Source organism: Coloeus monedula, assembly GCF_965178545.1.
Source record: "Coloeus monedula genome assembly, chromosome: 8".
NCBI lineage: Eukaryota > Metazoa > Chordata > Aves > Passeriformes > Corvidae > Coloeus > Coloeus monedula.
In genome coordinates this window covers 31,387,772-31,411,828 of record NC_138788.1, presented here as the reverse complement: position 1 = coordinate 31,411,828, position 24,057 = coordinate 31,387,772, and the positions used below count along the sequence as shown (strand labels likewise).

At 35.8% G+C, this 24,057-nt stretch overlaps 1 protein-coding gene across 1 annotated transcript in view; it reads right to left on the bottom strand.

The window, feature by feature from the left end:
* The window catches only part of ATRNL1 (attractin like 1), a 439,114-nt gene that overhangs the window by 184,108 nt on the left and 230,949 nt on the right, over window positions 1–24,057 (bottom strand). Inside the window, exon 26 of the mRNA XM_082285771.1 lies at window positions 19,026–19,104. Coding sequence (XP_082141897.1) covers window positions 19,026–19,104 — 79 coding nt within the window. The remainder of the gene's footprint in view (window positions 1–19,025; window positions 19,105–24,057) is intronic.

Sequence of the window (24,057 nt, the reverse complement as noted above, 5' to 3'; positions counted from 1 at the left end):
CTATTTCTCTGTACTAAAAGAAAAATACCAATTAATACTGAACAGAAAATCTTAAGAACCTCAAAACATCTGAAAGTTTCAAAAAATCTGATAAATATGCATAATTTCATTCTAAAGTTTTAAAATCAGAACAAAAACCTGCCAAAAGCAATTCAGAACAGCACAAAATATTGCTTTAGGTATTCAAATGCCTGCTGCAACTTTCATTTGCACTTTTTTAAAAGAGCCATGCTGTGAAAAAATAAAAATAGATTTCCAAGGTGCATTGTAGAAATATTCTGAACCTCTGCATCGCCAGATAAAAGTTCTCAAAGACACAAAAACAATCCCTACTTAAATCAGGATCAGTGCTCATTTCTTTGTGCAATCTACAATGAAATTCAACATAAATCATACCCATTACATAAAATATGGAGAGAGTATATGGTTACAGTATACAGTAAAATGAAACTATTTAACTAAGAAAACTATTCAGATATTTTTAGTTCTACTGTTGAATAAAATTATTCTGCAGTGGCAGAATTTGCCACAGAGCTTAGTCCCCTGACATAAAGCTGGGTTTCAGACTTGCACTCCCAAAATTCATTTTAAAAGGATAAGAAAACACACAAAAGATGAAAAAATATTAATAGAGTTAAAGTAGCAAATGGCAAGTTTCAAATCTAATTTGAAAGGGGAGCTGACTCTCTCCTAAGCTATTGAACATTTATTGGATACAATATGCAGTGAAGTGGAATCAAATTCGATATTAAATTCAGGATACAGCCTAGGTTGGGATATTAATAATCTCTTCCAAGAAGAGCAAATGAATCTATGGAACAGGGGAAGTTTTAACGGTGAGGGTGTAAAAGAGTGAACATTGCAGTTCATTTACCGTGTCAGCTAACAGAGCCAAGGAATCTCCCCAAGAACCAAGCTTCAGGAGCTTCTCCTACAGGGACACAAGCTGAAAGTCATGAGTACTTTTTCACATCGGTATTTTTCTCAGCCCACTCTTGTGATGTCTTTTTCAGGGGTGAAATGTTGGAAGGTAGAGGATTGTTTGGGCATTTTTTAGCTTAAGGCATAGCCATAAATGCATATACAGAGATAAAAGGGTAAGCAGTTTTGGTGAGCAACTTGCATCACATACTGCTCCCAGTTTATGCTACTTTCTGTATTACAGGGGAATCCCTATGCTGTAATTTTAGGTATCTAAACCAAGTTAAATCAAGTTTCAGGCCTCAGTGCAAAGGCCTGCTACTCCACAGGGCAATGTAAGCTTCCTGCCAGCCCCAGCTGACCTTTTCTTTTGCAAACAGACACTTCCTGAGTGTAGGACAGACACTGAGACACAGCAGTGGCAGATACATTTAAACATTCAAGTGGCTTAAGCCGCAGAAACAAGTAATAGTGGGAAGAGTATGGAGGGAAGAAACTATAAATTCACCCCTAACATCAAATTAAATGATGGGATGAGAATTTTCTGCATTTTCTCATTCACCTGTACTCCTCCAGAAAATGCATTGACTTGAAAGAAACAATCTTGCTAGCTGTTACTGAAATTCATTTTAATAAGCTACAACTTGGTTTTTCTTCTTATTTAAGCCATGTATTACAGTTTTCTTCTTCAATTTCTGCTTTGCTTTACATTCCACTGTATGTGTACCTCTAATGAGGAGACAACTTTTAAAATTAAAAACATTAATAAAATGCAGCTTGTAGATATTTTTAAATTGGAAAAAAAAAAAAAAAAGTCAGATGTGAATAAGCTTTTGGGGATCTGAATAGTTATTTCTATTATTCCAAAGGCTTCCAGCAAAAGAGCTATTTCTGGAGAATTAAAGGTATAATCCTCTACCAATGCATTGACAGATACTTTATAGCTGGTGCCTTTTTTGATAGTATGTGCTTTCAAGCCATTCATAACTGTTATAAAATAAGAGTTTCACGCCCACATGATGTAAATCTCTTTCTATTGGAATTTGTTTGAACTTCCTTTTATTCCCTCCTTTTGAGTGGATAATAAAACCATGGCTTGCCCAACTGTGTAGCATAAATGAAACATGGAAATACCATTCCTTGTGGTCATACTCAACCCTTATTTTGATCCCTGTCAGTAAGGAGAGCCCTAAGTGCTCATGTCCAAATTTAAGGAGGTCAGGAGTCCTCAGTTTCCCATTTCCCTTCCTGCACTGATCATGGGTAGTAAGGCAAGTGTTCTCCTGGTAGAAGACAATATTATGCTGCTGCATCCTCTCTTCATTACACCAAGTTGCACTGTCCCTTTTGTCCTCTTAAACCTTTTGTATGGTGATTTTGACAGTCAAGCAGCAGTTTAATCTTTCATGATTATTGTGTACCAGCAATGCACTCAGGCAAAGGCAGTGCTTTCTCTAGAGTCATCAATCTAGAGAAATCATTTTGACAATTGAGTTCAAGTACAAAAGCCAAAAGGCAGAGACCTAACCTTTTAGATGTGCCAATTTTAACAAAAACACAACACAGCTGAGATATGTTTCATAAGAGCATATTCAAGTACTAGCAAAAGAGAAAAGATAACTAATGATGAATAACAGAAAGGGGCAACAGATGTATCTGACGGGAGAGGGAATGAGAACAGAGGAGAAATCAAAGATAACAGCTATACAATCAAAATCAGGAGGACAAGGAAAGAAAGATATAAGATTAATTAAATATGCTTATTAGAACCTCATATGCTTATTAGAACCTCATATGCTTATTAGAACCTCTTCCCGTATTTCTGGCGGAGACTAACAGTGTAAGAAAATGAATACAGCTGTACAAGTTTGTCATTTACTCAGAGAGGTTCCTTGTGAAAAAGCTTTGTCATAGCTAATCCTTTCTTCTGGAAGCTTGCCCAATAAGTGGCACATCGAGTGTGCCTTTGAATACTTGTGTAACAAAATAGTAAGTGGAACTGCTAAACACAGAATTAGTGTTCTCACATCATGATGATACAAATACAGCAGTATTTCTAGAGAAATATTTCTTCTGGGAGAATGGCATTTCATACCATCATCATGGAAAGATGTGCCATTCTTAAAAAAACTGGGGTTTTAGCATTATGTTCCTTCTATTACAAGATAAAAACCAAACAGAGCCCCACTCAATTAAGGATGAGTTTCCATTTTGAATAGAATTATGATTATAAACTCCCTAAGACATCAGGAAGATGTATTGTTCCTTATCTAACCAGTGGATCCCAGTGTTTCAAGCTACACAATCTCTTCAGAGACTTGCACTAAGTATGCTGGCCTCACACACACAGAACAATGACCTGCTGCAAGACATGATTGTACTTGAATTTGCACAAGTTACTCCCTTGCTATCACACACAGCAGCCATTCAACATCAAAGGCACCTTCACTTAGGATTAAACAAACATTTATCTTGAAGAAGAAACTGTACAAGTACGTTAATGAGGCGTATTAAATATGCTCAACAGCTAAAATGGGAATGAAACTCTCCAGAACTTCAGAACTTTGTTCATTATTATCAAAAGCACATAAGCACCACTTGACAAACTTTAATGTGAGCATGGGGTGGGGAGGGAAGTGTCACTGTGTAATTTTGTTGAGCTACAACATTAGTCTAATTTCATCAGACAATAAAGCCCTACTTATAATTTGATTCGCTAACTTTCATAAACAATTTTACTTTCCTACCTTTTCCCTTTGTTCACTTAATTGCTAGATTGTTTTAAGAAGGTATGAAGATCAAAAGCTGATTTTATGGCACTTTGAGGTGTGAAAATCAAAGACAATCATACAAAAAAGACAATTTAAAAAATTGCTTTTTGCCCTCCAAAAATAAAAATTTTATTTTTAGATTATGTTTTTTTCCCTGCTTAAATATTTGTGAATTGTGTGAACTACAAGCTGTGTTGGATTCTTCAAAGCAATCACACCCACCTGATGCAAAGCACAGCAGAGGCAGGTACAGAACAGCTGCAAGATGAAGTCACCGTGCACACTGAACTGTATTGTGGCACTTGTGTAGCTCAACATTTTTCAAGTGCTAGAAGTCTCATATATAATTTAGTGATGGGGCATAACACTATCTAGAGCAGAGCAGCTCAAATAATTTTAAAGGGAAAAGTTTTAACCCCACTAAATCAATGGGAAATCCAGTAACAGATGCCGTAAGATTCCCCTTCTTGCAATTTTATCTCTTTAAAATTTTAGTCTGCCTCCTAGAACATGTAGAAAAAGCATTAAATATAGGCAGTTATGCCTGCATGTTCCTCATTTGCTTGTTACCCATTTGTGCCATGATATTACATTGACCTAGAGAAAGGCACATGCTTTCTGCTTGTGCTGTTACAGGCTCACCCCACAAGGCAGAACTCACTGGCAATAACTAATGCTTTGCTCAGTGACTGTTTACCTATATTCTGAAAATATTTATTGCAACTTATTTTTTTAACAGTAATGTGGGGGCACTAATGAGAAGGTAAAACTAGCTCTTAACATCAACTGTGGGGAAAATACTGCCGTGAGTAAATCAGGCAGAAGTTTTCATACAGAAACAAATGTGTGAACAAGTCAATGTTTTTCACATGAAATGGAAAAAAAGGCAATTGATTTCCTAGAACCACCAATAACATGTCTGACAGACTTCAGTGTCAAATACCTACTTCAGCTGGTGCAGAGCAGTCCAGTGAATGCTGCTTTTGAAATTCAGTGCTTCCAAAACTGATAACAGAGGGCCAAGTCCCACTGGGGGACTAAGCCTACAAGAAGCTGAATCTCTGATCAGAGAAACATTTTGTAAACACTTCCACTACTTTCTCACCTGGAGGACACTGAGCAGAATAATATGAAAGTACTGCATTACAGCTGCTTGCCTGAGGCCTCCCCGTATTACGGGGAGAAAAACAAAGCCCGTATTTTTAGACATATATATCCTGCAGCTCATGTTGGTAAGAATCAAACAGGAAAAGGAAGGAACTTAAAAACCCCCCACAAACAAGACAATATTTCCCTTCTCTTGGAGTAAGGAGACCCATAAACTATGAATCAGTGTACTGGGATGCTGTGGAATTGAGCAGTAAATGGGCACTTATAGAGTGTAAGAATTGGGATGCAATGAAAAAGTGAATACAATGCTCAACTTGGTAGCAGAAATAGCACCTGCAAAATATATGGATTAGAGGAAGATCTCTCAAAGATAGCAGAAACTTTTCAAAATAATGTCAGTCTGACCTGAGCAGGATGCTAGCAAAATAGACAGATATAAACTCTCCTTTGTAAGTCTTAGCTATGAATGTGAATTTCATATGGGTTGACAGGGAATTTTTGACTGTATCAACTACTAGAAAAACCTATTTACTGCTGAGATGATAGACTGTATTTCTTCATATCCTCTTTTGCTTGCAATCTGGCTAAACCACCTTATTTCTTTATGTTAGAAATAGATATTTACTTCCTTCTTCCATAAAAAAAAAGAAGTTTAACCTAAATGAAGCTGCTTACCTTCCACTAAAAGTGAGACTTTTCAGCCTGAAGAGAAATATCTTTGTCAAAAAAAAAAGTTTGGTAATAGCTTCTAGACCATAGTATTATTGCCAGTTAATATCAGTAGATATACAAAAAACAAAATAAAAGGCCTATTGTAGGTGTTTTACTCATTTGCTATTTGCATGCATTTCAATCAATAAAAAAATTTAAAGCAATTAAATAAAGTTAGGATTTAGCTTTTGCATCCCACTGTGCTTGATTCAAAATGTTTACCCCAAACCACTTTTTAGGGACAAACAACATGGAAAAACTAATAGCATATTCAAATACTGGTGATATCCAAACACTATATTTCAGGAACACAAATGTCCTAGATTATCACAATATTAATTTTAATTAGAATTTGCATTTGAGAGATTTTTTGCTCAAATTGTATGATTTGATGCAATTTTCTATCAATGATTCAAGATAAAAGGAAAGCCAAAGGTTATATGTAAATTGGTGATTATGTAAGGGATGAAAGTATGCTTAAATTATGTTAGCTTAATGTCAGAAAACAACAAGCCATTCTGAAAATAGTGAAAATATAATGTGTTTTCCATCTGTAGGATAGATATCATCTGTCATAGGATATAGGAAAGAAGAATGACTCACAAACATGCAGCAGCTACCTTTCATAAGAATTCTGTACATATGCTAAACAGTGCTGTTGCAAATAATGTGTATTTTAAAATACTGGTGAGACTGGTTCAGTTAAAGGAAAATCAGAATAATTGCAAAAATATGTATAACAAAAAAAACAAACAAAACCCAAAACAAACAAAAACCCAAGCAAAACAACACAAAACGTGCTCAATTTCTCAACTTTCAGTGGTTTTCAATTTTAAACTCAAATAAGCTATCTTGCCTTGCCTGCCACTCTTACAGAGAAACCAAGAGAATTACACAATGAAAGGGATGTCAGGTGCAGAACACAAAATCCAGCCTAATTAATGAAATCAAAAGTCAAAAATGAAAAAAAATCAAAGCCCAGGGTGACTCAATCACTTGGACAGACATCATGGATATGAACTTAAATGGCATAAAAGGTAAGGGGCTATTTTTGACCCTAATTTTCTAGTATCTGAAATTTTGTAGTTTAACCATGATACATGACATCAATAACTTCAAAGGCTGCATTTATTCATGTGAGATTTGAAAAGAAGAAAGCCGCTCCTTAAAAGCCTTTTTGATGCATAAAACACAACCGAATATCCGAATAATTACTTGCCTTTATCGCCATTTGGGACACAGTTTTGCAATGAAAGTATAAATATCAAATTAATGTAGATTTTGAAATAGTCTTTAATGAGGAAGTGTAGGTGCTATTACTACAGATTTTTGGTGCTGCAATATCATATCATACAGCCTTAGTCTAAGAGAAATTCTGGATGCCTCATCCTTGGAAGTGCTCCAAGTTGAACAGTGCTTGGAGCACCCTGGTCTAGTGGAAAGCCTCCCTGCCCATGGCAGCAGGAGCTGAAACTAGATGATCTTTAGAGATCCCTCCCAACCCAACCCATTCTATGATTCTATAGCAAATAAAATGCCCCTGGTATGTACAAAATACTCGGACTTCAAGTGGGGTTTTTTAAACATAAGGTTAAAAAGAGACCTACAGAGACTGCCGAGGGAATCCCCACCACCCTGCAATGGCATATCCCGTTCTAATTTCTGTCCTGTATTTGCCCACCTCACTCCTAAAGGCTTACATTGACAAAGTGTCTGGAATTTCTGAGCTTATCTATTGCAGAACTACACTACTAGTATCATTATAATTTTTTTTTCATTGTGTCACTTGAATGTTCTTTGCTGCAACATGGGCATTTCACTTGTCATCCTTTTTACAGCAGATTCAGATAAATGCATGGTTGCATTCCCCATCTTCAAGGCTGTTACCACATCTCTCCATGATCTTTTATGCTATGCAAATATAAACAGACACACTTTCCCACTCCTCTCCTCTGAACATTTCCAAATGTTCTACAGACTTTTTGAACTGTTGTGTCTAAACTGTCCATGAAGTCCAGTTAAGGCTATACTTAGTAAAGCTCAAGAATTAGATGTCTTAGAGTTACATATGCAAGCCAGAAATAAATTCCTTTTTTGTAACTAGATTGCTGTTGACTTATATTCAGCTTGGGAACCTTTCTAAGCCATCGATCAGCTCTGAAGAATTGTAGCACAGTCAGCTTTTTCTTAGTGCTGTTTCTGTGAAGATGATCATTTCTACCAGGTAAAAACTTTCTTTCACCAGCACAGATATTGCCTCCAATTTCTAAAGGTTGTTTTGAAGCCTGATCCTGCTTGCAACACACTCCTAGTATGCAAATTTAATAGATGTAATCTCCAATTGCATGACTTAGGTCATTAAAAACCACTGATGGGCTCTGGAGCTAGGACAAAGCTTTGAAAGAGCTAATGCAGGTAACTACAGTCCACACATAGTAAATCCCTCATTTCACTGATAATGAACATCTGATTATGGGGTTTTGACCAGTTTTGCACCTACTCCACAGATATGTAATCATGACAATACTTCCTTGCGTTCCTGTCTTGGGGTGACCTTATGATGTGTATCCCATATCACTGCCTATGCCCAGAAATTAATTATTGGCCTTTCTATGCCTCTGAACTGAGCCTGAGAGGGGGAAGAAAATAACTGAGCAAAACTTTCTCAAAGCAGTTTGAAACTTGTTCAAGGTCACATAAAGATAGCAGGTTTTTTTTTCCCAGCTGGGGCAGTGGGGGGGGAGGGAGGAAGCACCCGGCTTGCAGTTTTTCCAGTCAGTTTTTGGCCAGTTTTTTGTCCGCTTCTTCTTGTTCTCCAGAGAGAGACTGAGAGTCGAACTTTTCCTTCTCTGGAATTTCGGATTTTCTCCCTTTTCTACTGGACTGCTTGATTGCTGTAACATCAGAACACATCGGGAGGACTTTCCACCGGGCACAGAGGGCCTGGCCCTGGCCAAGCCCCAGCTCCGAGGAGACCAAAGGGGGGACTCGAACACTTTCCCAGGTTTTTCCTCTACAGCGAAAGATTTTACCATTTAACATTATTTTCCTTTCCCGTGTGTTTGTTAAATAAATAGTTTTATTTTCTTCACTTTCCTTCGAGGAAATTTTTTTTTTCCCGAACCTGGTGGGGGGAGGAGTGGTTGTGCCTTCTCTCAGAATATATATATATTTCTAAATTTGGCCAAACCGGAACAGTTCCCTATTAAAGTATCCTGTGATAGACTTCTTATAGCCTTTATAATGGCTGTACAAGCACCAGATGTTTTCTCCTCCATTCAAAAGAACTTTTATCCTACCTTGGAAGAAAAGTATATTCTTCTTGTGTGATTTGGTTAATTAAAAAAAATCTAGGCTTTTAATCTTTTTTTTTCTCATAGGTGCTTACAAACAGCTTAGTTCTTTGTTGAGGGATGTTTCTGGGAACTCAGTGACTATAATTCTCTGGCTCCTCGGTTCCTCCCTTTCCACTGACATGATTTATGCTCATTGTTTTCTGTAGCTGACAGCATGCTGGATGCTGTAATCAGAGGTGGCCATTTTGTGCATGGGTGATTTAGTTATTAACAACATTAAAAATGTGGACTTGCTTTCGATGTGAATGTAGAAAGGGACAAGTTCAGGAATATTATTACTGGATGCTGTTAAGGTATTAAGTCAAAATTCGTTGTGTCTGATACTTGCATGTGGGTCACACATGCTGAGTTACAGTATTTTTGTAACATGGATACTCCCAGTGTTTTGGAACTGTTGTTCCTTAACTCTGTGAAGGCATAAAGTTATTATGGTAGGCAAAAAGCAGTAGAATCAGTATTGTGCATCATTAACATATTCTGAAAGCATAAAACCCTAAGAAATGGGTGATTGATTTTAATTAAGGTGAAAATGAAATACACACAAGCTATTTCGTTCTTTCATAACGTATTTTAGCAAATACTGAAATATGTATGTAACATAACACATTAAAATAACAGACTGTATTTCACATGTTTGTGTCTCTACCCCCAGAAAAAAATTAAGAGAGAGATCTAGTATCCATTTCACTCCTTTTTCCTGCCTAAATGAACAGAAACCTAAATAAACTACCTAGGGACAAACAGGATTACTGGGGAATAAAGCAAAACAGCCATCAGAGTAGACTCTCCCAATTAATACCAATAGAATCTTTAATGAAAAGTGTATCATCACAACCTGTACACTGATTATGTCCTACAGGTGGGGAACTGGTGGCCCAGGCAGTGAAGCAATTTGCAAAAGGGTACTTATAACACCAGAAAGGAAAGGACTGACTTCCAAACTCGAATTTCTCCCTACTGGGATATTCTATTTCCCTGCCTACCTGACCATGGCTGCACAAATACAAAAGACTAAGAAGCTACAGCTATTTAAGTCGATGATAAGTCTAATTAACTGGGATTTTCAAAATGTATGTGGAGCAGAAAAAAAACCTAAATAACCTCAAGATAGAGGATTTATTGTAGTTTCAGTTTCGCTAATTGCATGCGGGTCAATTGGCTGGCAAACCAGTCTGGGCTAATTTACTGAAGTCACAATTTAACTGCCATGGTGCACTCAATCCAATGAATCCCAGAGTATCAAACTATACTCTGTTTTCCAAAATTTACTTGTGTGAAAATTGAACAGCATGGATAAAAATAATCATCTGTTCAAATATTCATATTCCCTATAGTACTTTTGCTACTATACAAATGTACTAAAATAACATTACATTAATTTTAATTGAATTTTGCATTTCAAAGCATTTTTTCCACACATAGTATGTTTTTATGCAACTTCTGTCAATACTTGAAGATAAAAGGAAAGCCAAAGGTTATATGTTAATTATTAATTATCTGTCAAAAATAATGTAATGAGCTTAGTTTATATCAGGTCACACTAATTCTCAACTATTGTTTGTGAACTGCTGGAGCAATAAAAAAATATAGCTCCAGAAAGGATAAACATTGCATTATTATACCCTTGAAAAACAATAACTACCTTTCTGTAGGCTGTGTCATACCCCCATGGGTTTTTATAAAGTTCTATTTGACTGTGTGCTTTTTGGTTTTGTTTTTTTTTGGGGGGGAGGGTTTGCTGGCTTTTTTTTTCAAACCTAACATTTCACAGGTACTTTGTGTTGGCAGGTTCCTCCAGAAGTAAGTATACTATGCAAATTTTGTCACCCTGTTCCTGGTACTATTTCCTTCTATCCAGAGAAGGGGGAGAAGCCTAGGAGGTGCCCAGATGAACTGCACAGCCAGTGTTTGCTCAAGAGGGATGACCCCAAGGAATATTTGTGTGTACAGATATCTACAGAGAGCAGAGAAGTCCCCAACAGAATTTGTTCATAGCAACAACACTGACACTGACACTCACAGCAGAGAACACATTCTGCTGACAGAGTAAACCAATTAATAGTGCAGGCACTGAAAAAATAAGTTAGTGAAGTTATTTAATTTCCAGCTGCATTGATCTTTGGATCTGCTTTGCACTGATTATTACAGCTCTAACTTTAGCATGGGGTCATCCACATATGAAAAACTTCAGTGCCTTCAAATTTTTTTTAAGGAAAGAAACAGTAATTCTGTATATTATCAACACTAACTTTAAGAGATATAAAGGTCAGTGTGCTTACTTTAGAAGGCAGGTACTATCCATACTGAGCAAAGTGAAATATAAACACGTTGGAATAGATTCAGGCATGAGACGAAGCCCACCTTACTCCTACTCAATTGCACACATACAGAAATATACCTAAAAATCAGCTCTGAAACAAACAAACAAAAATATATATATATAATTGCAAGGAAATGGATGTTTGTGGAAGCAGTATCAAATGTTCCATACACTACAAGGAATAAAAATTATTGCTTGCATGATTTAATGTAATTTCTAGAATACATGATTAGTATTCAACTGTAAATAAACAGAACTTGAGGTAGAAAGGAGAAGCACAATAATAGAGAGGAACTACGACTTCCAGGCTTGGACTTTGAGTTACTTCCCTGCCCTTTGGAGGGAGGACAATTCAGACTTAGTTTCTTTTATGCTCCACCTGTTGCAGGTGACTCACCTGGGCCAAACCAGTGCAAATAAAATTTCTGCAAACTCTGAGAAAAGCTATGGAGGATCTACAGAGGAGTATTTGCATTTTTCTCTTGAAGAGCTCTTACTGTAAATTGTCAAACCTTTTCATTCTCTCTTCAGATCAGAGTTCTCACAACATTTTGTTGTTTGCAGCTAAATCTGTTCTTTTCTTACAGGGCTTTGAGAAATGGAAGGTTTGTTTGTGTTTTAATAGGGGACAAAAAATGACACTATGCTGCAAAGACAGAGGAAATACAAACATAAAGAAGAGTCTCACCACTTTGGGCCAATATTCAACACCTGCTCTTTTGTTTTTGTTAGGAGACAGAAATGAATCATCTATTTTGGTGCAATCCTCTTTATTTACAAAGAACACATCCACCATCCTCATTCCTTTAGCACTGTGGAAACAAATTCAAATTACTTTTCATAAATTCAAAAGAAGTTATATGACTTCTTCCCAGGGTCCCACTAAGGACTGCCTTTCTCATTGTCTGCTGGTTTTTGCTGACAGGTAGTTTGCTAAAACTTCTCCTAATCCTCTTATGTTTACAACCAGTCCCATGGAAAACTCTCAGAGCATGTAGCTCAAAGCACCCTCAGGCTCTGCAAGCGGCCACTTGCCTCAGGCAGTCTTCTTCATTTGGGCCAGTTCCCTCTTTCTCTAAAACGACTTTAATTTTACCTTCCTGTTAGCTTGAAAACTTAACCCAGTACACTTGCAAGAGTTAACCAGAGAGTAGGAATTAATATCATCCATTATAACATTTGCATTATCTCCAGAAGTATTTTATATTCATATTTAGAAAGCTCAGCCTTGATAATAAATTCTACTGAACAAAATACCACAGCTATTAATTTTAAAGTACTTTATCAGCAGTGAAAACTACATCCAGCCTTCCTTCTATGCATATCCCAGGAATCACATATAATGAAACTAATTTGTTTTGATTATTGCCTTTTGGGAATCTTCAGGCTAACTCCACTATGCAAATGTAAGAAGGAATTTTGGTTATTGTATTAAGAAAAAGCGAACAATTTTCTTCTCCTGGTTGTAAGTACGTATAATTAAAATACCTACTTAGTTTCTTTTCCCTAATTTATTTTTTTAATAAAGAGCTCACAATTTTCATTTTAAAATCTGTTGCTGTCTGTTATCTTCTTTATCTTCTGAATTTTTGTGGAATGAAGAAACCAATCAGTTTTCAAGCTTTCACAAATACTTTGTATCAGCTTTGCTTAATTCAATCCCCAACACAATTTTTTTTCCTTATAATATCGAGTCTGTCACTGGCACCATTTAATACTTCTCTTTGCAGAGAACAAGCATGTTATGAGCAGTACTAATATAACAATTAATCAGATACTTACTTTAATGAAATGACAGTATTATAAATACAATCTCAATTTTACAAAACTAAAGCAGAGAAAGTGAAGATTAGCTCTCAGTATAGGTGATTTGACTCAATGGGTTATTTGTATTGTTAAAAAGAAGTCAGGTCCCCACAAGTATTAGAGTATAAAAAGTGAACACTGACAAAATTGGGCAGGATAAATTGTCATTTGGAAGTGCCTTTTCTACTGACTGCAGAGGGAGTCCTGAGACAAGATCTAGTGTCAGCTAACCAGCCATATTGCTTGAAAGGTTCATTCAGAGAGGAACTTAAATTTTAGGTTGGAAAGAATGCAGAAAACGTCAGCCTAAAATAAATGCCCCAGTTATCCTCAGTAAAACTAGATCCATAGTTGAAATAAGCAGTCATAGCTCTATTGATTTCAGAAGAGCCTAAGCAATATAACAAGTTGAGATTCTGGTCCTATGAATAGCTCCTTTGACTTCAGTAGGATTACTCACACAGCCTGTGAGTAAGTACATACAGATGTATAAGGTATTTGCTAAGCAACAGGCAAGAAGCTACCAAAAAAGAAAAATTACCTATGAGCTTAACAACCTTTAAACATAAACTATATAATCCTGTAGAAACCTACACACGGGAATATTATTACACATTGGGGTACTTTAATTATGCATGCTAATATTTCCTGGTTTCCTTACATCATCTGTTGCTGGTTCCTTGCTCACCCTGAAACACACAGTTTTACTTTTGCTCCTTCAGTTGTTGTTCAAGAATATCCTCTGTGTTTTAATATTGCTAAAGTAAACGTGTTGCATTCCATAAACAGTACCATATACACCAAAAGCCATTATTGTCTTTTCTAAAAGGAATACTTTAAAATATTGTCACTTGACTAGAAAGCAGAAAGCTCTGGCTGAAATTCACATATTCTCTACATTCATTAGTACTATCGACATAACTGAACTTCCTTGTTCTTATTAGAGTTACCATAGAAATGAGCCTAAAGCTATTACATGAATTGTTACTGCTATTAAGAAGTAGTCTACTTCAGTTTCATTTGTCTATTTGTAAGAATTTTTGAATATTTAAGAGAATAAAACTACCTTGATAATAAAATCAAGGCTAGAAAGGTGGAGGGTTTTTTAAACAAACATAAGCTTACTTAATAAAAGAAGCAGTACGTTGAGTGGCACCCACACACTGTACAAAGCCAGCATTTTCTATAATTCCACGTTTTTATGTTTGTATATGCTATTCTTTCAGACAGGCAAATGGTACACAGTAGACTGTATAATGAGATGCTATATATAAATGATATTAACCTTTAAAGTTAGGCAAGCACTTTACACACACAATGCATGCTTTCAAACATTTTTACCTAAATGTGCAATTGTGCACTACTTTCTCATTGCTCAAGAGCTTTATAGTGTATTACATGAGGAAATAAGAAGTCATCTTTAAAGATACACACTTTCTTTCGAGTGTGTAATTAAAATATTTATAAAAAAGCCATTTACAGTTAAAAAAAAAAAGTAAAACTCCGTTTTAACTAATTGACTGATCCAATATATACAAATGTATATTTCAAACTAGATAGAAGGAAAAAGATTTTTACAATGAGAGTGGTAAACCCCTGGACAGAGGTTGTAGATGCTCCATCCCTGGGAACATTCAAGGTCAAGTTGGGCAGGGCTCTGAGCAACCTGTCCTGGTTGAAGCTGCTCATTGCAGGAGGGTGGGACTGGATGACCTTTAAAGCTCCATCCCAACTCAATTCCATGTTTCTATGATTCTAGATAACAACACATGACACACTGGCACATATATTTCATGTGTCTGAGCAGAGGGAAGAAGGTACTTCTTGTACATGAGTGATTACAGGCTTTTGAATGAAAGGTAGCAATTCTTTAAACCTCTGACTGAATCAATAGCACAAAAGGTATCTGAGCAGCAACTCGTGTACCTTAGGAAGGGCAAATACTTCACTAAAATAACTCAACTAGAAGCTGTGTGGTTTATAATCCCATCTGTTTGAGTTTGTTAGTGACCTCAGTGTAATCTTGTCAGCAAAAAGAAAAGTTCAACACACTATTAAAAAGAAATCATTTGGATGCAAATTTTATCTACAGTGTGATACCTTTCAATCAGAAGAAGTTCATGACACAAAACCTTTGAGCCACTACAAAACTGGCAGGCAACCTATCAAGCTTCTCAGTAAAATGATCTATGACCAGATTCTCTTTCACCCATTTTCAGTAGAAGGTTGAATGAATACTTTAGATATGAAACATGCAGAGAAAACAAATAATATTCTCTTTATATTTTTTATTTGGCAAATCTGGGTGATATATCTTTTCTTGTATAAAGGAGGAAAACTTAGTCAGATTGAAGATTCATGGATGGGCTCTTGGGTGAATTCAGGGTATAAAATGCAAGAGGCCTAACAAACCATTTGGGAGAAAATGACAGCTTTTGGTTTTTCATCCAGTGAACTAAAAAGTAAAATTTTACTGAGAAAGGTACTAGTAGAATTGTGATTCTTTGGAAGAAAAAGAAGGACAAGAAATTAGAACCTAGACTACATATCTGATCTTTTAACATAGTGTAGGACTCTTCTAAAAAAATGCTTTGCTATTCCTAACCCTTGCAATACTTAGGAACTCCTTTATTGGATAAACAAATATATTGTTCCCTTTTTCTATTCCTGCATAAACTTCCATGCTTACCTGTAAATGTTACCCTGCTCTGTTTTGAATGTTCCAAATTCCTTCTGTTTTGTTTTTGTTTTCTTACAGTTTTGGGCTTTAACAAGAAAGATAGTGCTGTAAGAATTATGCTTTGGAAATCATCTCATCATATTCTGTAGTATTCCTTCCAAGGAACAAGCTCCCTGAGATCACCAATGTTCCACTATCTTATTTCAGCCCTTCTTAAAAACCTTTTTTAAAATGTCACAAATCCATGGGAGGGATGGGTGGTGGAAGGTGTCAAGGGATCCCAGGCAGGAGGTTGTTCATGTTCTCCTGCTCAAAGTTTCATTGATCTTTTTACAACTATAAAACAAAAGAACGATACTTTCCATTTTCCCTCAATGCAGAAGGTGAATAACTTTGATGGTATAAGGTAAGACAGTCTATCTGCTGCCTCTTGCCCTTTCAGAAGGCAGGAGAGAAGAAGAGAAGCTCCAGGAGTTAGAGCATAAATATAGAGTTCAAAAACCTGAGATAAAGTATATCTTAAGAGACAGCAATGTAGGTAAAGAAAACCAAAAAAAAAAGAACCAAAATTTTGTTATGAGCCAAGAACAAATTACCAAAACTCAAGGTCTTAGGGAAAAATTATTTCAATTAAATAAATTGAAAGACTAATAGGTATGGGGAAAGGTGAGTTTAATTCAGTGTTGACAAACATCAGTTAAAGGATTTTTGAAGACACTATCTATTTAACCATTTTCATATATATACAAGGTAACATTCTCTTACATGTACATCTGATAGAGCCTAAATTCAAATTGCTCAGCAAGATTTGGGCAGTGCTCTGAGCAGCAGAAAGTAAAAAATAATTTGCTGAATGAGGAATGAATTAGGAAAGAATCTGGAGGAAAAATTTCTAAATTAGTGGGAAAACTGAGACATTCCCTCTTCACAATGCAAACAACTTGCTGCTGCTTTCTATTGGATTGAGGCCATGCTAAGTTCAATTTGGAATCAATAATGTTCCAATTGAGCCAAGCATTAAAGTCAGAAGGCAAAGCAAGATAAAGTTCTGAACTTTCAGCTATACATAAGGGTTCTACAAATCTTAAGAAACTATTGGCTTACCTCAACAGCCTGATAAAATTCATTACTAAAAGACCACAAGAACTGGATAGAAATGTTCCTCCTCCCTCAGGGGAAAAAAAATCAGGAGAAACAATAAAAGGATGCACAGCTTTTAACAGCATGCTTTTCTGTATTTGTTTGTGCTCTTGTTATCTTTCTATTACTGTAGTTTGGGTCCATATTGAAGGTAACATCTAAAGAGTCAAACATTCCTGTTAAAGAGTGATGAAAGAGATGAAAAGCTCATCTGCCAAATGGGCTTTAAAAGCAAATACTTCAGAAATCTTTTCAACAATAGATTGCCTCTACTTGTGTGTTACTCATACAATTTCTTTGCAACACTTAATTGCAAAATCCTATAAAATATGCTACATATAAAAAGAAGTTTTCTGAGCTAGATTAAAGGAAAATATTGCATGGAGTGTTATCAAAAACTTGTATTTGACATGAACTGCACCTGATGTTCAAGAGCAGACTGCAAATAAAGGAGATTTCCTTCAGCATTTACAATTTATAATGCTACTGTACTCTAGTTATGAGAGAAAAACAAGTTTCTCTAGTTTTACTCAAGGAAAGCCAAGATTCAGAACCAACCATGAACCTCTGAGAGACCTAATCCAGTTACCAAGTATGTCTTTCTCCTTTGCTCTTCTGAAGAAGCTGATTCATGTTTATGTTGCATTTATCAAACAGCTTATTTGAGCTTTCATACAGTCTTAGAGGTACTTTTGATAACATTAGGAAAATAAATCTTGGAAAAACCAGAAACTTTTTGTATGAGAATGCTTTCTTTATCAAGTGATGCCTAGAGACTACATTAAAAAATATTATATTTCAAAAATCTAGGAGAGCAATCACAGAAAACAGACCAGACCCTCTAGATCTAGAAATGGGTACATTCGTACTTGTTCTGAAAAACATCAATAAACCAACCTCATTAACATGAGAAATTAAATCAATGAACTACTACATTCTACCACAACACAATTTTGCACAGAACTATCAAAGTATTGAGACAAATTTAAATGAAATATTATTAAGTTGAAAAATGTGGCTTAAAGTAACTTTCATCTATATTTTGCAAGTAATAAGAAATAGATGAGAATTTGCCCTTAGTAAATTCTTAACAATGTTCATATGAATAAAAAAAATAATTCTGAAAGGAAACAAGTAGCAATAATATACCTTTTCCTTTGTAGTAGTTCAAGCTAAACCTTGGCATTAGTACATTATAATTTCAGTGAAGGAAAATTATAAGTGCAAGTGACGTGGCACTTTTAAAACATATATAAATTCACTGTAGATCTACAGTAAGAAAATAAAGTTATTTAAACATTCATAGTGCCAGTATACTAAGAAAAAATCATTTAGACCAAAGCTTGTCTTTAAAACACAAATCAAGATTATAGTACATTAGAGAAGTGCTCTTTCCAAAATCTTCAAGGTCAGAAGCTTCAAGAAGGGAAAACATCACTGTCTGAAAATTCTAGATCTCTTTTATGAGAACGAAATGAAATATGAACAACTATCAGTATACAATCATATACATGTAGTAGCATATATAACCTAAGTTTAACCTCATTCAAGTGTAATGAATTGTTAAGGAGGTAAGAACAAATATTTGGGCCAAATTTTCCAACACAGCCATAAGAATTTAGACCACAAAAGAATAAGGTGATTTGATGTATGAGTATTTACTGAAGATTTCAGTTGTGCCACAGATTTAATGATGAAACTACTGATTCCAATAGAGAATTTTGCTCCCTTGAGGGGAACTCCAGGTTGTCTATTAGGAAACATTTATTTACAGAGAAAGTGGTCAAACACTGGAACAATCTTTCTAGCAAGGGTTCAGTGTCCCAAGCTTGTTAGTGTACAAGAAATTATTATTTATTTGGACAATGCCTATAATAACATGGTTTAACCTTTGGTCAGCCCTGAAGTGGTCAGGCTGAATAATCCTTGTAGGTTCCTTTCAACTGAAACATTCTATTCAATTCTGTTCTAAATATTCTAAATATGCCACCATAAGGAAAATTTACCTTTCTGCAGCCTAGTGCTGTAATTCCTTTATTTTTGACAGGAGAGAGAAAGAAAATTTTCTTCTTCAGCATAAAAAGGTCAAGGGTATAAAATGGGTATTTAAATTGCATATACAGGAGAAAGGGAAGGAGTGATTGTTCATCAAAGTTACCAATTTATTCTGAAAGATAAAACTACTACAAGAATCTTAAAGTTATTAATACCTCTCTCCGTCGAGAAGCCCAACAGGTTTGTTTGATTTTCCAAACGACAGCAGCTACCAGCAGTAAGGATAAGAAACAACTGCAATTACAAAAGAAAAAAAAAAAATTGTAACATATTGGTGTGAAAAAGCTTATGTTTTTAGGGTATCAAAAGACATTTAAGCATGGAAAAAAACCAAAAACAAAAACTGAGGAAAACTCAACTCTACTAGGGTGACAAAGAGTCAACCATCCCTGTTCAAAGTCAAAGCAAATGCACACACCACCCACTCTGGTTTTCTCCTGGAAATGCTATCTCTGTGTCCATTAGCATGAGATAAGCTCCAGTACAACCATCCACATACCCACAACAGTCTCAACAAATATGCACTGCATGTTCCACCTCTAGTAGACAAAAAAAAGAGGGTGAAGTACAGCCAAAAAAAAAAAAAAAAAAAAGAAAACAAATTTATATTCTCTCACTTTGTAAATTTCCTGGGATGCAGGAACGATAACTACACAGGGAGTGTAATTAGTTTGAGGAACTGGGTTTGCACATGACAATGGGCCTGTGTTATCTTATTGAGTATTTTTATGGTTAATTGCCCAGGGAAAACATCTCCAAGGACATCACTACATTACAGTCCCAAAGACACAACAGAAGAAGAAGAAAAGAAATTCAATTATTAAACACCTGCAGTGCACAATCAGAGCATATGCCTTCGCTCTTGTTTCAATATCTTTGTATTAACATTTAATCCATAAAGTCTTCTGGTAGAAAGATCATTGAACTCTCAGCCTCTGTAAGTGAATTTCTGGATACTAACAAAAGGCTTCTAAATCTGACACCTAATGTAACCACTCAGAAGATCTTTCAAATTTTTAAACAGTTCTTTTTATATACATTTCTGGATTTACTAATAGTGTGAAGAACTTTCACAGATGTTGGCACTTCTGCTGTACACGGTGGTTTCAATTAATACAACACTCTAACTATTGAATTATACTAGACATCCACAACTTTTTTCTGCTAAAAAGCTTCAGAATATATTCTTTAATATGGGAAATACCAAGATTTCTAGAAGTAGTATAATTGGGAAGAGTATTGTACGCAAGTGCAAAATAACACCAATGTCTCCCTTTAAAAGCAAGTACAAGTGACTGTAAATTTATATTTGGTGTACAGGGAAGAGCAGAACCCCCCCCACTAACAACCAGAATAAATTCAGTTTTGCAGCAACATCTTTTAAGATTTTTAAGTCAAGAAGTACTTATAAATAGCATTTCCCAGAAATGTTTCCCCTCCTCTGTACTGCACTGTCCAGCTGGTGCCTGCAACAGATGCTTTGGGGCAACATCAGGGTACTGATGTGTTGCTATAGGTTAGGATGCTGTGCATGAAGCAAGGGAAGGCCATCTCACTCATCTCCTCCTCTATAGTCCTTCCAAAACCCACTAAATTAGAGAAACAACAGCAACTCTGTTTGCAATTATGAACTCAGTGCTCCTGGAATTTAGAAAAGGTTAATACATTCAAAAGAGCTGGACACAAGAAACTAAGAGAGCCTTGCACTGTGTGACTGCTTTATTATGACCAGGAACGGAATCCCTACCCTTAGAAAATTCTGTCCTTCACATTTACTAATTTCTTGAACAGTTCTCTTAAGTCAGTAGAACAGAAAATATTCAGAGCTCTGTCTGAAAGACTTCAGAGAAATTGATTCTGTGCTCTGTATGTCAGTGGAATGGGTCACACACTGAATTTTCTTGTCATCAGTAAAAACATCAATTAGTTTACATGCAAAGCTAAAATCAGAAATGAGTGTCTTAAAGACACACCCATAAAAGCTATAAATAATTGGAGATTACAGCATTGACAATGTGACTTCTGTATAATGTTTTCTTGGCAAGTAAATGTTTTATTTTCTTCTTTTTTTTTTTTCTTTTTTTTCTGGAAAGGCGGTTTAATATAAATAGAAGGGGGAAAAAAATCAAAATTCTTATTAATGAGCAGAAAAAAGACATGGGAAATAGATTTTGTTAAACTAACCTAGTTCTAGACTGTGGTGAGATAACATCCTTGGTTTATGTAGGGCAATAAAATTAAAGCTGACTGCAAAGGATCTCACAATACAGAGTGACTTGGCAATAAAATAAGAGAATGAAATTCAGTGACAATGAACTGAAGGCAATGTGCACAAGAAAAAAAGAACTACAACTAGCTACAAATACACGATAGGTTCTAAATTAGCAATTACCACTCAAGAAAATGATCTTGAAGTCATTGCAGATAGGTCTTTGAACATATCAACTGAATGTTTAGTAGCAGTCAAAACAGAAAATAGGATGTTAAAAGAGATTAGAAAAGGAATAAAGAACAAGCCAGAAAGCATTGGGATGTCAGTGCATAAATCTATAGTGTGCCTGTATCTTGAAGCAACCATCACTTTATCTCTAAAACTCTAAACTGAATTTAAAAGGTATAAAGGAAAGCAGTCAGCTTGGCAAGGGGAATGAGATGATAGGAGAAATAAGTTCTCTTTGGCTCTGAAACAACAGGGAGTTGAAGGGAGCCATGATAAAGACATTAACATCACAGGTAAAATATGTAGAAAACCAGCAGGACAGGTGTAGGTGGATGCTCTCCAGTCCCCCATTACACTTCTTATCCCCACCTTGTGACAGAGATATAAAAAAAAAAAAAAAAAAGCAGTGAAAATTAAATGAATTAAAAATTGGCCAGTGGGCAGATGAAAAAGAAACTGTCAGAGGGGGACCAACACCAGAAAAGGGAACTTCCAGATGGGTTGCAAAGTTTCCATAGTATCAGATCCACTCAGTTTTGATGGGACAAATACATAATAGCTAAGAGGTCTATGCATGACACAAAACCAAAAGAAAGGGGTTAAAAATGGTTGATGGCACAGAGGCTAAAGAGATTGTACAATGGCCAATTTTTAATTTTTTTTTTTAATATACAATTGCTACCAAGTTGCATTTATGCAAACAAGGAATTCAGGCCTCATTTACATTGCAAATGATTTATTTTCCCCTTGGAATGAAGCAATTCCCAAAACAATTTAGAGACCAGTGTGAATGACAGCTCAGTATGAATTACTGCTGGGATGTTGAAAGAAAAAGGGGTTAAAACAACCTTAAATACTAAGGTGCACAGTAGTAAGCAGCACTTGGAAGATGAGTTTATCACTCTACAAGGTATTGCCAAAACAGGTACTATCAGATTTGTTCTTAAAGCTCTGGCATTTTCATTTTCATAAAGGAGATTGGAAAACATGGAGAGAATGCAGAGAAAAACCATACAAAGTATTCGAAATTTGGAGAGACTCTCTTGCTGACAGTGATTTTACAAATTAATCATTTCACTTTTGGAAAAGATCAAGTGGCAACTTGCCTACAGTTAATCCACATGATCATGGATTAAATCCACCATCTCTGACTCTCTAGTTGAGACTCTGAGTGACATCCAAATAAAGATATATTTGGATAGATGCCTTTGAAATGCACATGGGTTATGAAATGCTGACCCAGAGGAGAGAGTGAATGACTTTTTGCACTTATTGATGTAAATCTTCCCAATAAGACAAATGCTATGCTAAGACACTCTTAAAACCACAGCAGCCCAAGCATTATCAAGATTTTGTGGTCTCCAGAACAAAGAAATGAAGTGCCATAAGATAAGGATATAGCTTTGCCCAGTTTTCTCTTCAAACCATGTGAAACAAAACAGGAGGAAACACTATAAAAGCATGCTTGAAAATGAGCAATCCATCACCAGTGCATGTGTTACAGGCTGATTGGAAGTTATTGTCTTAGCATGATTTTGGACACAATATACAATTAGAGAATGGATGAACTGCAGAGGAAGAAGTCTTGAATACAGTTTGTGTCCAACACAGCATAGGAAAGTGGCCAAGGAAAGGCTGCAAAAGAACACCAGGGCCTAGCAGGGAGGTCTGGGCCGAGCAGATGCTCTCCCCAGAAGGGCTCTGGGTAGTGTGAGAACAGAAATACTGACTTAATAGAACAAAGTGAAGGAAAATTGCAAGGAATAATTACTGCCTGCATAACTATTTTTTGCAAGCCACAGAGCAAATTTTTAACTTACAGAGGTCCCATTCAGGCATATTTAATGCAGACCTGGCTGAGGAAATGAAAGTGCTTTTCATAACTCACAAATGAGTTTCTCCGTGTTTCTTTAGGCATCAAACCGAAAACTGTTAGGGGAATTAGTGGATGTGTTGCTGCTTGGTATGGGCAAAATGAAATAAAATCTGGAGATATCTTTAAAGAAACTTAAATTACATGGACAAATAGAGGGGAAAATCTGTGAAATGTAATGATCAGCATGTTTAGACTAGATGAATTAATGACACATTTATGCCTTAAGCTCTATGAATGCATTATAAGTATGCTAGAGAATTCCTTTTTTTTTCATTACATATTAATGCCTATAAATTACGTATTGTATCAAAGTAATACTTTTGTTAAAGTGAAAGAATTTACTTATTTTTGCAGGGATGTAAAAGGAACTGTTTCATGAACTAAGCATAAATATTTTAAGAACCAATACTGTAAATGGAAGGTAAACAGAACAAAACAAAATGTGCCATCCTTTGTTATTTCTTTTCCCATTCTCTGATTATTTAACATACAAACAGAAATTAAAATGTAAAGAAAAAATGTATGTAAACATCCATGCATGAATAATTGTTGTTTCTATGATTTTACTTAAGAGAGTAATTTGCACAATTAAAAATAAATTTCCACAAACGGATGAAAGCAAGCACTTTTCCAAAACTTTAGCTTATATCTAGTGTACTTTTAATTCTATTAAAATGAAAAATCATGCGAGATTCTGCTTTGAGCACCCATCACATTTACTCTTCTTACAGGACAAGGTACAGCAGCACCCCCCAGCTGAGCGCGGGGCAGCATCCCTGGCTGAGCCCACCCCAGGAGCAGCACAGCTGGGCCAGCACAGCGTGCCAAGACTGTCCTACCAATTGCCATTATACTGTCCCCATGCTCCAAC